This window comes from Equus quagga, chromosome 6, assembly GCF_021613505.1.
Source record: "Equus quagga isolate Etosha38 chromosome 6, UCLA_HA_Equagga_1.0, whole genome shotgun sequence".
In the NCBI taxonomy this organism is placed as follows: domain Eukaryota; kingdom Metazoa; phylum Chordata; class Mammalia; order Perissodactyla; family Equidae; genus Equus; species Equus quagga.
In genome coordinates, this window is record NC_060272.1 from 70,216,927 (window position 1) to 70,232,173 (window position 15,247).

Here is a 15,247-nt window from a genome sequence, read left to right on the forward strand (position 1 = left end):
TGGGCTAATATTTATTAGTTTAACACACCTTGCTAAATATTATTATTGAGCTAGATAAGAGAGAAGAAATCAGATTAAGAATTTAGTGCTTAATAAGCACTTACAAAAGCTTATATCCTCATTTAACAAATTAGGAAAATAAGACCAAAAGAGATTAAATTTACCATAATCATTGACAATTCTGGTATTGAAATGGAAAGAAAAGTGGTGATGATGACGCAAATATTTCAATACAAAGAAAATAGAATAAGAGTCTTTAAATCTTATTTATTTATGACCACTGCATTATTTGTTATGAGGATAATTTGAAGGGAAAAGAAATCCTCCTTTATCCTCAGGGTCAAAGTAGGTTTCAGCCAAGGTACTTAGAATGGTTTCAATATATTCAAGGTCAGGGATATCACCAGAAATGTAATGAAATGAACCCCTCTCACAGAAAAGAGAAATATACAAACACACTCAAAATTCTGTAGGCAATTTCAGGAGGTTTGTGGATCATTAAAAGTATACAAGAAACCCAGGTTATTATTTCCTTTAAATGACAAACGTAGAAAGGAGGTTAGGAGGAGGAGCACAGATAATCCTTAATTTACTACTTCTGTGAATACCTTTATCCATACAATCTCTTCAAATAATCTAAATAAATATAATTTTTGGTGGAAGGGCTATATCTCACAATGATGTATTTTCAGTTGGAATTAACAACTGCTTTGTAATAAGATTTTAATTTCATGATTATAATACTTTGTAAGACAGCTTTTTAATTTTTTTTTATTAATGTTATGATAGATTACAACCTTGTGAGATTTCAGTTGTACATTATTGTTAGTCATGTTGTGGGTACACCACTTTCCCCTTTGTACTCTCCCCCCACCCCCCCTTTTCCCTGGTAACCACCGATCAGATCTCCTTGTCAATATATTAACTTCCACCTATGAATAGAGTCATATAGAGTTCGTCTTTCTCTGACTGGCTTATTTCGCTTAACATAATACCCTCAAGGTCCAACCACGTTGCTGCGAATGGACCAATTTTGCCCCTTTTTATGGCTGAGTAGTATTCCATTGTGTATATATACCATATCTTCTTTATCCAATCATCAGTTTCTGCACATGTAGGTTGGTTCCACATCTTGGCTATTGTAAATAATGCTGCGATGAACATAGGGGTGCAAGGGACTCTTGGGATTTCTGATTTCAGGTTCTTAGGATAGATACCCAGTAATGGGATGGCTGGGTCATAGGGTATTTCTATTTTAACTTTTTGAGAAATCTCCATACTGTTTTCCATAGTGGCTTTACCAGTTTGCATTCCCACCAACAGTGTATGAGGGTTCCTTTTTCTCCACAACCTCCCCAACATTTGTCGATCTTGGTTTTGGATGTTTTTGCCAATCTAACGGGTGTAAGGTGATATCTTAGTGTAGTTTTGATTTGCATTTCCCTGATGATTAGGGATGGTGAACATCTTTTCATTTGTCTATTGGCCATATTTATATCTTCTTTTGAGAAATGTCTGTTCATGTCCTCTGCCCACTTTTTGATCGGGTTGTTTGTTTTTTTGTTGTTAAGCCGTGTGAGTTCTTTGTATATTATGGAGATTAACCCTTTGTCGGATAAATAACTTGTAAATATTTTTTCCCAATTAGTGAGCTGTTTTTTTGTTTCAATCCTGTTTTCCCTTGCCTTGAAGAAGCTCTTTAGTCTGATGAAGTCCCATTTGTTTATTCTTTCTATTGTTTCCCTCAACTGAGGAGTTATAGTGTCCGAAAAGATTCTTTTGAAACTGATGTCAAAGAGTGTACTGCCTATATTCTCTTCTAGAAGACTTATTGTTTCAGGCCTAATCTTTAGGTCTTTGATCCATTTTGAGTTTATTTTGGTGTTTGGTGAAAAAGAATGGTCGATTTTCAATCTTTTGCATGTGGCTGTCCAGTTTGCCCAGCACCATGTGTTGAAGAGACTTTCTTTTCTCCATTGTAGGCCCTCTGCTCCTTTGTTGAAGATTAGCTGTCCATAGATGTATGGTTTTTATCTCTGGGCTTTCAATTCTGTTCCATTGATCTGTGGACCTGTTTTTGTGCCAGTACCATGCTGTTTTCATCACTGTAGTTTTGTAGTATGTTTTGAAATCGGGGATTGTGATTCCGCCGGCTTTGTTTTTCTTGCTCAGGATTGCTTTAGCAATTCACGGTCTTTTGTTGCCCCATATGAATTTTAGGATTCTTTGTTCAATTTCTGTGAAGAATGTTCTTGGGATTCTGATTGGGATAGCATTGAATCTGTAGATTGCTTTAGGTAGTATGGACATTTTAACTATGTTTATTCTTCCAATCCATGTGCATGGAATGTCTTTCCATCTCTTTATGTCGTCGTCAATTTCTTTCAAGAAAGTCTTGTAGTTTTCATTGTATAGATCCTTCACTTCCTTGGTTAAGTTTATCCCAAGGTATTTTATTCTTTTCGTTGCGATTGTGAATGGGATTGAGTTCTTGAGTTCTTTTTCTGTTAGTTTATTGGTAGTGTATAGAAATGCTACTGATTTATGTATGTTGATTTTATACCCTGCTACTTTGCTGTAGTTGTTGATTATTTCTAATAGTTTTTCTATGGATTCTTTGGGGTTTTCTATATATAAGATCATGTCGTCTGCAAACAGCGAGAGTTTTACTTCTTCATTACCTATTTAGATTCCTTTTATTTCTTTTTCCTGCCGAATTGCTCTGGCCAACACCTCCAGTACTATGTTGAATAGGAGTGGTGAAAGTGGGCACCCTTGTCTTGTTCCTGTCCTCAGAGGGACAGCTTTCAGTTTTTGTCCATTGAGTATGATGTTGGCTGTGGGTCTGTCATATATGGCCTTTATTATGTTGAGGTACTTTCCTTCTATACCCATTTTATTGAGGGTTTTTATCATAAATGGGTGTTGGATCTTGTCGAATGCTTTCTCTGCATCTATTGAGATGATCATGTGGTTTTTGTTTTTCATTTTGTTGATGTAGTGTATCACGTTGATTGACTTGCGAATGTTGAACCATCCCTGTGTCCCTGGTATAAATCCCACTTGATCATGGTATATAATCTTTTTGATGTATTGCTGTATTCCGTTTGCCAGAATTTTGTTGAGGATTTTTGCATCTATGTTCATCAGTGATATCGGCCTGTAGTTCTCCTTATTTGTGTTGTCCTTGTCAGGTTTGGGGATCAGAGTGATGTTGGCTTCATAGAATGTGTTAGGGAGTACTCCATCTTCCTCAATTTTCTGGAATAGTTTGAGAAGAATAGGTATTAAGTCTTCTTTGAATGTTTGGTAGAATTCTCCAGAGAAGCCGTCTGGTCCTGGACTCTTATTTTTGGGGAGGTTTTTGATTACCATTTCTATTGGCCTATTCAGATTCTCCATTTCTTCCTGATTCAGTTTGGGGAGGTTGTAGGAGTCTAGAAGTTGTCCATTTCTTCCAGGTTGTTCAATTTGTTGGCATATAGTTTTTCATAGTATTCTCTTATGATCCCTTGTATTTCATTGGTATCTGTTGTGATTTCTCCTCTCTCATTCCTAATTTTATTTATTTGAGATTTCTCTCTTCTTTTCTTGGTGAGTCTGGCTAAAGGTTTGTCGATTTTGTTAATTTTTTCGAAGAACCAACTCTTTGTTTCATTGATCTTTTCTACTGTCTTTTTTGTTTCAATATCGTTTATTTCTGCTCTTATTTTTATTATTTCCCTCCTTCTACTGACTCTGGGCTTTGTTTATTCTTCTTTTTCTAGTTCTGTTAGGTGTCGTTTGAGGTTGCTTATGTGAGCTTTTTCTTGTTCAGTGAGGTGAGCCTGTATTGCGATGAATTTCCCTCTTAGGACTGCTTTTGCTGCATCGCAAATGATTTGGTATGTGTAAGAGAGCTTTTGTTAAAGTATTACCTTTTCAAAATTACAAAGGACAAAATAAGACAAAAAGAAAAAGGGAAAATGTAAATATGGCAAATCACTATCGGCATTCGAAAATTTCGAAGTATAAAATCCTTCATTTTTATGATTTCGGAGAACAATCTTAAATATGGATGGTGTTTTAAAATAAGTAGATATAAACAAATAATACTTTTAAACAGTACACCAAAATCATATACCTGCCCAGGTAACACTGCCAAAGTGGTTTGTTTTGAGAAGCCAATTCTGAATCCTTTGCCCCAAACATTTTTGCCAGTAGTTTAACAACCTGCAGGCGTTCCTCATTATCATTGCTCTAAAACAAAACACAATCACAGCTTTAAAACCATGAGGTGGATATATTCAGAATAATTTTTCCCATTATTTCCCTTATCCTTCAATTCCACAGAAAACCTTTCATGAACTCCAGACTAAAAATTACACATAAAAATGCTCAATATACCTTTTTACAAAATTAAATATTACCTTAAATGCTCTAATCATCTCAAATTACATTAAAGCAGTACTCCCTACATGAAAATGCATCCCAAAGTTTGCTTTTTAAACATCAGAGGCCTCTCCTACAGTTGAGGCTTATTTAATTCAGAGTCAAATTCAAAAACTAACTTGCACCAAATCTACTTAGGATCCTTGAAAAACTATTTGTAGCTTTTAAAAATAGATACTGATAGAGGCCAGGCCTACAGTAAACAGAGAATTCTGTACTATTGTACTAATTAAGTAAGCTATTTGTAGAAATAAATATGTGCTGAGGTCTCCCAATAGGAGAGTCCGTTCGTCTACATATACCAGATTCATAACGGAATTCAACAATATGATGAAGCCTTACACACACAAAAACTAAAATTTTTTCTTTAAGTACTACATTGTTGGTACCCTGGGAATGAAAACTCAATTTTATTATTGATTTTGGTATCGCCTACAAATGACACAATGGTTAAATGAACAAGTCAGCTACAATACTAGACTGGAACATTAAATATGGCAATTAGGCATATCAAAAATCACTGACATTCAAGGTGCTACCAATTTTTTTTTTTAATTTTAAACCTCAGCCTAGCATTAAGAGCCCCCATAATATGACCTAACTCATCTCTATTATTTCTCTCATTATTCCTCTCAATAAGTACTTTTCAATTCAGGCTGCACATTAGAACGACCTCTAAAGCTTTAAAAAACAAACAAACAAAAACTGATACCTGGGCTCAACTGTCAGAAACTGATCACCTGGTCTGGTTTCATGCCTGGACATCTACCTTGTTTACTAAAGCTCCACAGGTGAAGATTCTAGGGTGCAGCCAGAGATGATTTAAACTAACTTTATGTTACTGTCCAACTATAACTCTTGTGCTCCACAAATTCACCCAGCACCTTCCCACCTCTATGTACTTCTACATACTACTTCCTTTGCTTCAATTGTATGCTGTTTGTATCTTTTATGACACTTAGAACATCTGGCCTCTTTTAGATCTGGATTTTTTTTTTCCTTTTCCTCCCATACTAGATGTTAAATTTGCTGAAAGCAGGGATGATAATTCTCTATTTTTATATTTCTTTTAGTATTCAATATTTTAATAAGAGAAAATCAGACCAACAAATAATTAAAGGTATGACTGCCTCCTGCCTCACCAAAATCGGTAACTACATAAAAAAGGGGGGCTGAGAAGCCAGTGAATCAAAAGGCTCACTTGCGAAATATATCAAAAATACACGCCAGAATAAAATGAGAATAATTATTTGCTGGTTTGGGGGGGTAGTCACAGTAGCAACAAAGACTGTTTATTTTGTTGTTTTGAAAGAGACAAATCAAAATTTTTAGAAACAAGAAATACAACAAAGAAATCACTTAAGAACTTTCCTGGTTGGCACACTGGGGTTCAAAGATTATTAATTATAAGCAGCTTTATTTAACCTTTCTGCAATAATTTGAAAGAGAAATGAATATTCCCCAAATCTGCAAATGAAACTCAATTTTACGGCATATTTTAATGTCAAGGCAATAGAGACATGCTATCCAAAAATTCCAGAGAACTATGTAAAAAGCAACGGAGGTTTCAACCTAGGCAAGTATAAGATAATATGCACAAAGGGAAAATATTTCATACTACGCAGATAACAGGTCCTAAACTATTTTTATGGCACAATCAAGAAAACTTAAGCTTGATGTACAGCTATGACCTCAAAAGTTAGCCACAATCTAGAATTTATCTGAGAAATATCTGGAGAAAAATACGATCCCACTAATCATTAATTAAGCAGCTACTATCTACCAGGCACTGGAGATACACAAATAGGCGAGGCACAAACATGTAAATAAATAAGAGTAATATATCATCACATCTGTAACATTTAGTTCAAACCACTTTAAGAATTAAAAAGCCACAAAATAATGCTCTTTGCTAACGTGGTTGACAGAACCATATTATTTTTAGACTAGTTACCTTTAATTTAAATTCAAGCTGGGGTAAAACTGAGAGCAGCAAATGACTATCAATATTATAGAGCTCCAAAATTAAGTCAAAGACGTGCTCTGACAAATCGCTGATAGATGTTTTCCCAAGCATCAGAACCTGATTAAAAAACTTTTGAGAAGAAAATTTATCATTAATAGAAATACCATAGAAAAAACGAATTTTCTAAAATCTTTATTATTATTCAATTAAACTCATTCTTATTTTATACAAAGTCAAACTAAGAAAATCAAAACATTTTCTAACAGTAGGTGGGAAACCACTACAGGTTATCTGAAAGGATAAAACATAGGTAATTTGTATTGACTCATCAATAAGCACCCTACCTACCAAATACACTTTATTCCTCATTACGGTACTTACCATATTTTATCCTGTATCACAGTTATTTGTGTACATGTCTTAATTTCTCTACTAGATAAACTTTCCAAGGGCAAAGGATCACATCTTGTTCACCTTGGCAAGTATAGAAGCCAACAGCATCTAAGATAAAGCCTTACACCCTCATAGTAGGAGCCAATTTCATTTTCAAAATATGTAATTTTATATTTATAATGAAAACCTCTGTCTAATCCTTTTTGTCTTCTTTCATATTCTGATAAACAATGTGTACATAAGTACAAAGTTTACAGCACTAATTTAAAGCACACAGAAACACAGGAAAATCCAAATTTCAACAATTTTCTTCTATAAGCAGCCAGCTCTAACTATTTTCCACACTCAGATCATTCACTATATTACCACCAAAACTGGTAAAAATACATGGCATAATGGTCAAGTTCCTTTCTATTTAAAGTCTTCCAAATACATAAAAAAAAAATTAACCCAGAGCATATACCAGGTATTCAGAACAGTATCTTCTGTCTCTGTAAAAAAGGAATTTTACTCTTTACACCACATAAGTTGCCCTGATCTCTTCTCTCTGACAGTTAACAACAAAACATGGCTTAATTAGGTTTTCTATACGGAAAGTACAAAGTCAAGGACTTTACATTTCTTTGTCTTTTCTGGTTACTTTTAGTTTTTGAATTTCTCTTAAATGAAGTTTTTTAGGTCTGTGAACCTGTCCAAACTACCTAGGCATGAAGGGGAGGAAAGAATAAATTAAATTTTACTATTCTTTCTTTATTGGTTTTAAAAATAACTTATTTGTCCTCCTTGTTTATCAATTTTTGAGAAAAGAATTTCATGATATCAAAGGTTAAATTCTCATTCAGGTTGAAAATAGAGTGGCTTTGTCATTGCCATTCACAAATTTTCTCCTGTTTAAAAATAGTAAATCAACCTTTCCTTAACAAAAAACAATAATCCTTTCCAACCTGGCCACCTTGGTGATCAAACCATCCTCTTCTTCTATCTGGGGAAAACGCATCTGAGGGGGGTTGAGGGAGTGGGGAATCATTCCCTGGTTTAACTTCTTATACATTCCACCAAAACATCTATTTAACACTAATAATCTCCATAAAGGCAAGAACTAAGTCAGTCTTCTCCACTGTAAAACAAGAGCCTAGTACAGTGCCTGACACAGAGTAGGTACCCAATATATATTGAGCTTATGAATGAATAATATGTAACAGGTACTATGATACAAATATAAGTAAAACAATCCAAGCCCTCCATGAGGGCTTACAATTTAGGAGGAGGCAGATACAGATTTGATTAAAGTATTTCCTTCAAAAAACATTAGTCTTTCACTGACGAATGTGTAACTAATTTTCACACTACAAATTAAATTATAACAACTGCCTCCTAATGAAAGAAGTATGAGTAAGTTAAAGGTCAGGAATAAATTCTACCTTAGATTTAAACAGTCAATTTTAACCACAAAAGTGTTTTCACATTAAACAACACATTCTCTACCATCATCCCAAGTATTATTAACCTCAATTTATAGATGCAAAAATTAAGGTTAAGCAAGATTAAGCAATTTAACCAAATTTCACTTATATCAAGATGGACTTGATACATTTCTTTCAGTCCAAAAAAATTACTTTGTGCTGTCTACCTAAAACTTGTGATTAAAAAGAGCTAGTAAAAAAATAATAACATTACCAAGAAGTAATCCGTGTAGAAAATCTTTTGAATTGCCACCATGTACTTTTTGGTTTTGATAGTTTTACCTTTATTCCTGAGTTCTCAAGTTACAACAAATTCTATTTTAAAAAAAATAATCTACAGGGGCTGGCCCCGTGGCCGAGTGGTTAAGTTCGCGCGCTCCGCTGCAGGCGGCTCAGTGTTTCGTTGGTTCGAATCCTGGGAGCGGACATGGCACTGCTCATTGGACCACGCTGGGGTAGCGTCCCACATGCCACAACTAGAAGAACCCACAACGAAGAATACACAACTATGTACCGGGGGCTTTGGCGAGAAAAAGGAAAAAATAAAAAATCTTTAAAAAAAAAAAAAATAATCTACAAACCACAGTGCCTTCTTCAGTCCTATATAAGTGAGAATCACTATCTACAAAGAACGAACTTGAATGTGTCTATATGCATGACAACAACAAGGCACAAGAAAAAAGAGAGAGAAGTGGGGTTATTACTACCTCAGTATCCTACCACTATTTTCGCTTCTAATTCTCTACAAAGAAGATAAATGAATAATGGTTACTATATGTACAAGTCCAAAAAGGTGGAGAATAATTTTAACATTGTATTCATTTTATCCTACTACAAGACAATTAAGTTCTAGAAGGTAATTTTACATGTAATTGTATAGGTTTGAGGTAGAAAAATAAGATGACTTATAAGGGAATAAAACAGAAAAAGAAGCAATTCTTAATTACTTCTTGGCTAACCCTCAAATAAGGAAAGGGACAAGAAAACAGGGAGAGATAAGAAAATAATGGACAAAGTACTGGAAATACACAATTGAAAGTGTGTTCAGACCATTCTCCTAATCCTGATAAAGATGTAAGAGGCAAGTATGAGTGGGGGGGTTCTATTTCTGGACGTAAGAACTAAGAACAAGAAATTAATATAAGGTATAAGTGATAAAGAAATGTTTTTACCTTGATTTATCTGGGATTGCTAAAAGTTCCCTGGTCCTTTTACCTTTAACTTTTATTATACATGTTTTCAGACATAGACAAAAGTTGAGAGAATAGTATACTGAACCTAATAACCTAGCTCCAATATATAATCTTGAACTGTTTTTCTATTACCCAATAAAATATTTATTTCTCCAATCCTATAAAAGATATCAACATGGAATAGCATTGTTTTCTTATTTTTATGCCAGAAAAAGGCATCAGAAAAAGGGAAGTGTTTCCCTAAAAAACATCTGGCGTGGCAATGTCAATTTAAATAAATGACCACCAGGAGGAGCTCATCTAGTGTATCTAATGGGTCATGGAGACCGTTATTCAGAGGCACTCCAAGCATAAGAACAGGGAAGGCTGGTAATTAATCACAGAATGCTTAAGTCAGGGTCTACACATTTCAAGTGCCATTAAGTCAATAATGAAAAAAACTCAATCCACTCAATCTAACCAATTTACTCCAGCCAATACCCAAGACTAGCAAAACTTGCAGAAACCAATGTTTAGAATTTTCTGCCAATCTTGGAGCTATTAATTAAGGTAGATTACACAATTTGATTCTCCAGCTTCTCAAAGTTTACCCTCCAAAACAATTTCTTTACAAATCAAACATATTTCTAAATCATCACATGCTTAGAATTACTTAAGGCCACAAGCCAGAAACAAAAACTGGCATTTGCCAAGGTACTGTTTTATAAAGCATATTACTTTTCAAAGTACATCTTTTCATGATGTATTTTATATACTGACTTAACTTTTTGTATAGTACAAGAAAAATTCTTCCTCAACACTTCAGGAAAATCAAATACATAAGTAATTATAAAAGGCTTGCTTTCTCACTTTTTTCCAGAAAATTTACATCCTTTATATGTTTGGAGGTGGGTGAGAGTAAAAAGTAGGTGGAGAGAGAACTGCTACACTATTCCAGAGGCCAACACTAACAGTGTTCTAGATTTGTTCCAGGAGGCACCATTCACATGGAACACAATGTGAGCGGTGCCATCTAAAGCTGGGCAACTCAAGAGAACTGTAGAGAGAAAATGCAACCTACAATAAGCTTCTATGTGAACCTATCAGCTAAAATACATTTTTCCTGAAAATAAATACAAGATAATCATAAATAAGCAGATTTGGGATACTGAAAGGGCTCATTTCATTCCAACTCTTCCCCTTTCTCAGAAAAGGCTGATTCACATGGAATCTACCCCAGGGATAGTAAGATAGGCTACTTTGACAAAATTCCTGCCATTCATACTTGCCTTTAATTTTTAGGTCTTGATATTAGCTCATATCTTCTTCTTGTACAAACCAATTTAATCTCCAAAAAGCTGTAAGCAACTTATCTGAATAATGGAAAGTTCCATATGTTTTATCTAATTACATTTAACTCTATTTCTTACATTAGAAAGAAAATATATATCTTGATAACCAAAATAAAAGCTGTTTTAGTTCCTAGGCAAGTGGAAAGAAGCAAATGAATGAACAAACAAGGTGAGAGCTAAACTTCCAGAAAATTAACCAAGAATAATTTTAAATAAGAAGGAGAAACAAAATACATTACTTAATGACTAAAACAACATAAAATTTAAAAGTGTGTACTAATTGCAGAAATTTTGCTTCTAGAAGTCTTTAAAATTTTGTCTACTCCTTCTGACAACCAATTACAAGGAAGACTTACATTGGTGATATATGGTTCAATAGCTTGAGCTGTCCTCTTCAGTAAAGCCTTTGCCAAATCATATGCTTGCTTGTTCAAATTCTGAAAAACATAAACAATATCCATATTATATATCTCTATGAAAAACAAAATATTACCTGCGTTCAAAAAGCTACTCTTGAGTAAATGAATGGAAAAACTGTCTGAGACTCAATTAGAATAAGAGAGAGAAGGCAAAGTGTCACTTTTCTTCTCTTAAGAGTAACTGGTCTACTGGATCATAAGATCCCTTTCAAGCAAGGATAATTATATTCTCTTCATATCTCATTCATAGCATAAGGTAAACCACATAGAAAAGATCAATGAATGTTTATTCAATAGAAGAGGATATACTTAGTCACTCTAAATCTAGTCTCAAAATCAAATCAATTCAGCTGAGAACAAATATAGGCTGTTTCACTCCAGGTCCAGAACAACCAAAACATAAGAGGATGAACCGGGTTCTAGCATGGGCAGGAATGGAGGCCCACAGGTGAGGAAAGACAAGAGTCTGGGGCAGCTGTGGGAAAGCAGATTTACTCAAGCACATCTCAGAGCACAGGTTAAGTCCAGGGATGCAACAAGAAACATACCCAATAGTAAAGTATGAAAAGAAAAGGGTACAAGAAAAATATTTTAAGAAAATGTGTTTCTAAGAGATTGTGATGAAGACAGAAGGAATCACAACCAAAGATCTAAAATGGAATCACTACTCCAGTTTAAACATATTACAGAGAACAGGAATACTGTACAGATCCTGAAACTCACATTCAGCGTATTTTTAGATGTACCTGCACTGATGCTTGTACTGTATTATTTCAGTCATTTCTAACTGCTGTTTTAGTATTTTACTATAAATATGCTAAAGCTTATTTACTCATTCTCCTATTCATAGATATTAAATATGTCTTGTATACGCCTTCTCGTGCATATAAAAATAACTTTCTGTAAATTCTTTGTCATTTTTCAAATGGGCTGTTTTGTCTTGTTCTTATTTATTTGTAGAGTTTCTCTACAAATTCTATACACTACACCTTTGTCAATTATATGCATAACATCTCAATCTATACTTGTCTTTTCACAATGTTTATGGTGTCTTAGAGCATACAGAAGTTTTTAATTTTAAGGTAATCAAACACATCAATCTTTTCCCATTTGGCTTCTGCTCTCTATATCTTTCTTAAGAAATTCTTTTCCACATTAAGGTTAAGATGTTGTTTTATATTAGCAAATAAAATTTTAAAGGTTCGCTTTTCAGATTTAGATCTTTATTCTACCTCTAGTTTATTTTTATGTATGGTGAAGAATAAGAATGCAATGTTATTTTCCATTCGGATATTCAATTGTCCTAAAACCATTCATTAAATAGTCCATTATTCCCTCCAACGCCCTGTAATATGCACATTTTCAAATTTCTATATAACCATGCATCCATTGGTAAATTCTCAATACTTTCATATGTCCCTTTGTCTATTACTACATAATTATAGTCAAAGGAACTTATGGAAACAATGTCTTTCACCAGGTAAGGTATGTCTCCACTTTCTTATTCTTCTTCAAAATTGTTTGGCCATTATCAGCCATTTGCACTTCAATGTGAATTTTAGAATCAGTATGCCTTAGACACACACACACACACATATTCATAGTTACCATTTTGACTGGATTATCTATTAGCATGCAGAGAACTGACCCCATTATGATACTGAGTTTCCCATCCCATAAACACAACAAATCATGCAACATATTTAAGTCTTTTTCACTTTTCAGTCAACTATAATGATTTTCAACACAAAGGTCATGCACATTTTGCTGAAATTTCTAAGTAGCTCAAGGGTATGTTAAAGCTACAAATGACAATCTTTTGAAATTATACAGATTTTTATATATTGATCTTATATTTAGCAATCTTGTTGAATTTTCTTACTTGTTGTGGAAAGTCAGCTGTACACTGTTTTGTGTTTTCTGCACAGGCAGTCATAACATGTGCAAATAATTTCAGTTTTGTTTCTTCTTTCTAATTCTTTTATCTTTGTTTGTCTTGTTTTATTCCACTAACTTAAGACCTCAGTTAAAGCTGACTAGAAATAGCATACTTGCCTTTTTCCTAAGTAGAAGTGACATCTTTACAACATTCCTAACTTCAAAAAGAATGCTTCAGCATTTCACCATTAAGTAAAGAATGCTACGTATCCTTATCAGTTTAAGGAAGTTTCCCTCTGTTTCGAACCTGCTGAGAGTTCTTATCATAAATTATACTGAATTTTATGAAATGGTCTTTTTTCTACATCTACTGATATTTTTCTCTTTGATCTTTTAATTTACACAAATATCTTAGTCTATTATTAACATTTTCTAATGTTAATCCATTTTTATATTCCGAAAATAAAGCGGATTTGCTCATTATCAATATTACTTTATACCATCCTGGATACTGCCTACTTATTTTTATATCGGTTTTATGTGACTGTATTTTAAATTAAATTAGCCTATAATTCTCCTTTCTTCCTGCTTTTGTCTAGTTTCCCTATGAGGATTACATTCCACTCATAACATGAGTTGTGGAGCATTCCTCCCTTTTCTATAACCTGGAAAAGTCTGCTGAATATTAGGATTATATACCACTTAAATGATTAACAGAAATTTCCTGATGATGAGCTTAAGTTCTTTTGTGGTGGATTTGAGTTCTGCTGTTGTTGCTGTTATTATTGTTGCTACTGTTGCTTGGTAGGAAAGGTTTTGGTTTGTTTTATGAATATAGTTGTTAAAACCAATTAAATTTCTTTTATTGGTTAAAGTTATTCAAGATTTTTTCTCGAGACAAATTTGGCAAGTTATATTTTCTAGGAATTTGTTTTGTCTAATTCCAAATAAAACACTGTTCATGGAACTGTCCTGTAATCTTTTTAATGTCTGCTGTTCCCCATTTCATTCTAGAACTGTATATTGATACCATATCTCCCTTTTTCTGATTCAATTTGCCAAGGGCTTGCCTATTTAATACACTTTTCAAATTACCAACTTTGGGTTCTATGACACGCCACTGTGTGTTCCTTTTCTCTGATTTCTGTTCTTCACTCTGTTTTCTTCCTTGTATACTTTGTATATTCTGATGATGCTTTTATAACTTCTTGAATTGGACACTTAGCTATAAAGTTAGATTAAACACTTTAAGTTGCATCCCATAAGTATTAATACATATCATTTTAATTATCATTCATAAATATTTTTTAATTGCCACTATAATTTATTCTTTTGACAGATTAATTGATTATTCTTACAAACTGTTGGGCTATCTGATTTATAATCACTGGGAAATATGTTAAAAAGGCCCACCAAATTGTGAGTTTCTTTCTCCTTATAATTCTTTCCATTTATACTTTATATATTTTGAGGTTATGCACATACAAGTTTAGATATCTTCCTGAGAACTAAACTTTTTATCATTGTATAAATCCCTTTTTTATCCAGTAAAGACTATTACATCTAATATTAACACAAGCTACTTCAGTTTTCTTTCGGTTAGTATGTGCCTGGCATGTCTTTTTCCATCCTTTCACTTTCAACCTTTTTGTGGCAGTATTTTTGATGTTATATCTTATTAACAATGACCAGTTGCATTGCTTTCAATCCAATATGACAATCTGTCTTAACTAGTAAATTTGGGCCATTTACATTTATTATAATTCTTCCTTTTATTGTAATCCTTAAAACTTTAACATGAATGCTTCATTTAAACTTCAAAAGTAATCAACAGCTCTATACTCCTGATCACCAGCAGAATCATATCACTTGTTAACTCTATTAAGCCATTCACTCTTATGTGTTATTTGTATGCAGTTAGGACCATTTTGTTAACACCTGCTTAATCACTGTAATTTTGTTACTGTTTTGTTTTATATCTCAGTTCTTATGTAGAGCATTTCTTTGTTCACCCCTATTTCTTGTATCTCAGTTTTTTTAAATTCAATTTCTATCATTCTAAAATACATAGTAGTTCTTTCAGGAAGGAAGTACTGACAAGTAAATATTTAACATCTTAATTTCATTCAAACTGGATATGCAACTCTCTCTCTAGATATAAATATATGCAGTT

General features: G+C 33.5%; 1 protein-coding gene across 7 annotated transcripts in view; it reads right to left on the reverse strand.

The window, feature by feature from the left end:
* Positions 1-15,247, reverse strand: part of PDS5B (PDS5 cohesin associated factor B) — a 140,843-nt gene that overhangs the window by 101,833 nt on the left and 23,763 nt on the right. For all 7 annotated transcript variants that reach the window (XM_046664643.1, XM_046664642.1, XM_046664646.1 and 4 more), the window contains 3 exons: positions 11,134-11,214; positions 6,386-6,526; positions 4,124-4,239 (listed from right to left, as the gene is read on the reverse strand). In XM_046664643.1, the coding sequence (XP_046520599.1) occupies positions 4,124-4,239; positions 6,386-6,526; positions 11,134-11,214 (338 nt within the window). The remainder of the gene's footprint in view (positions 1-4,123; positions 4,240-6,385; positions 6,527-11,133; positions 11,215-15,247) is intronic.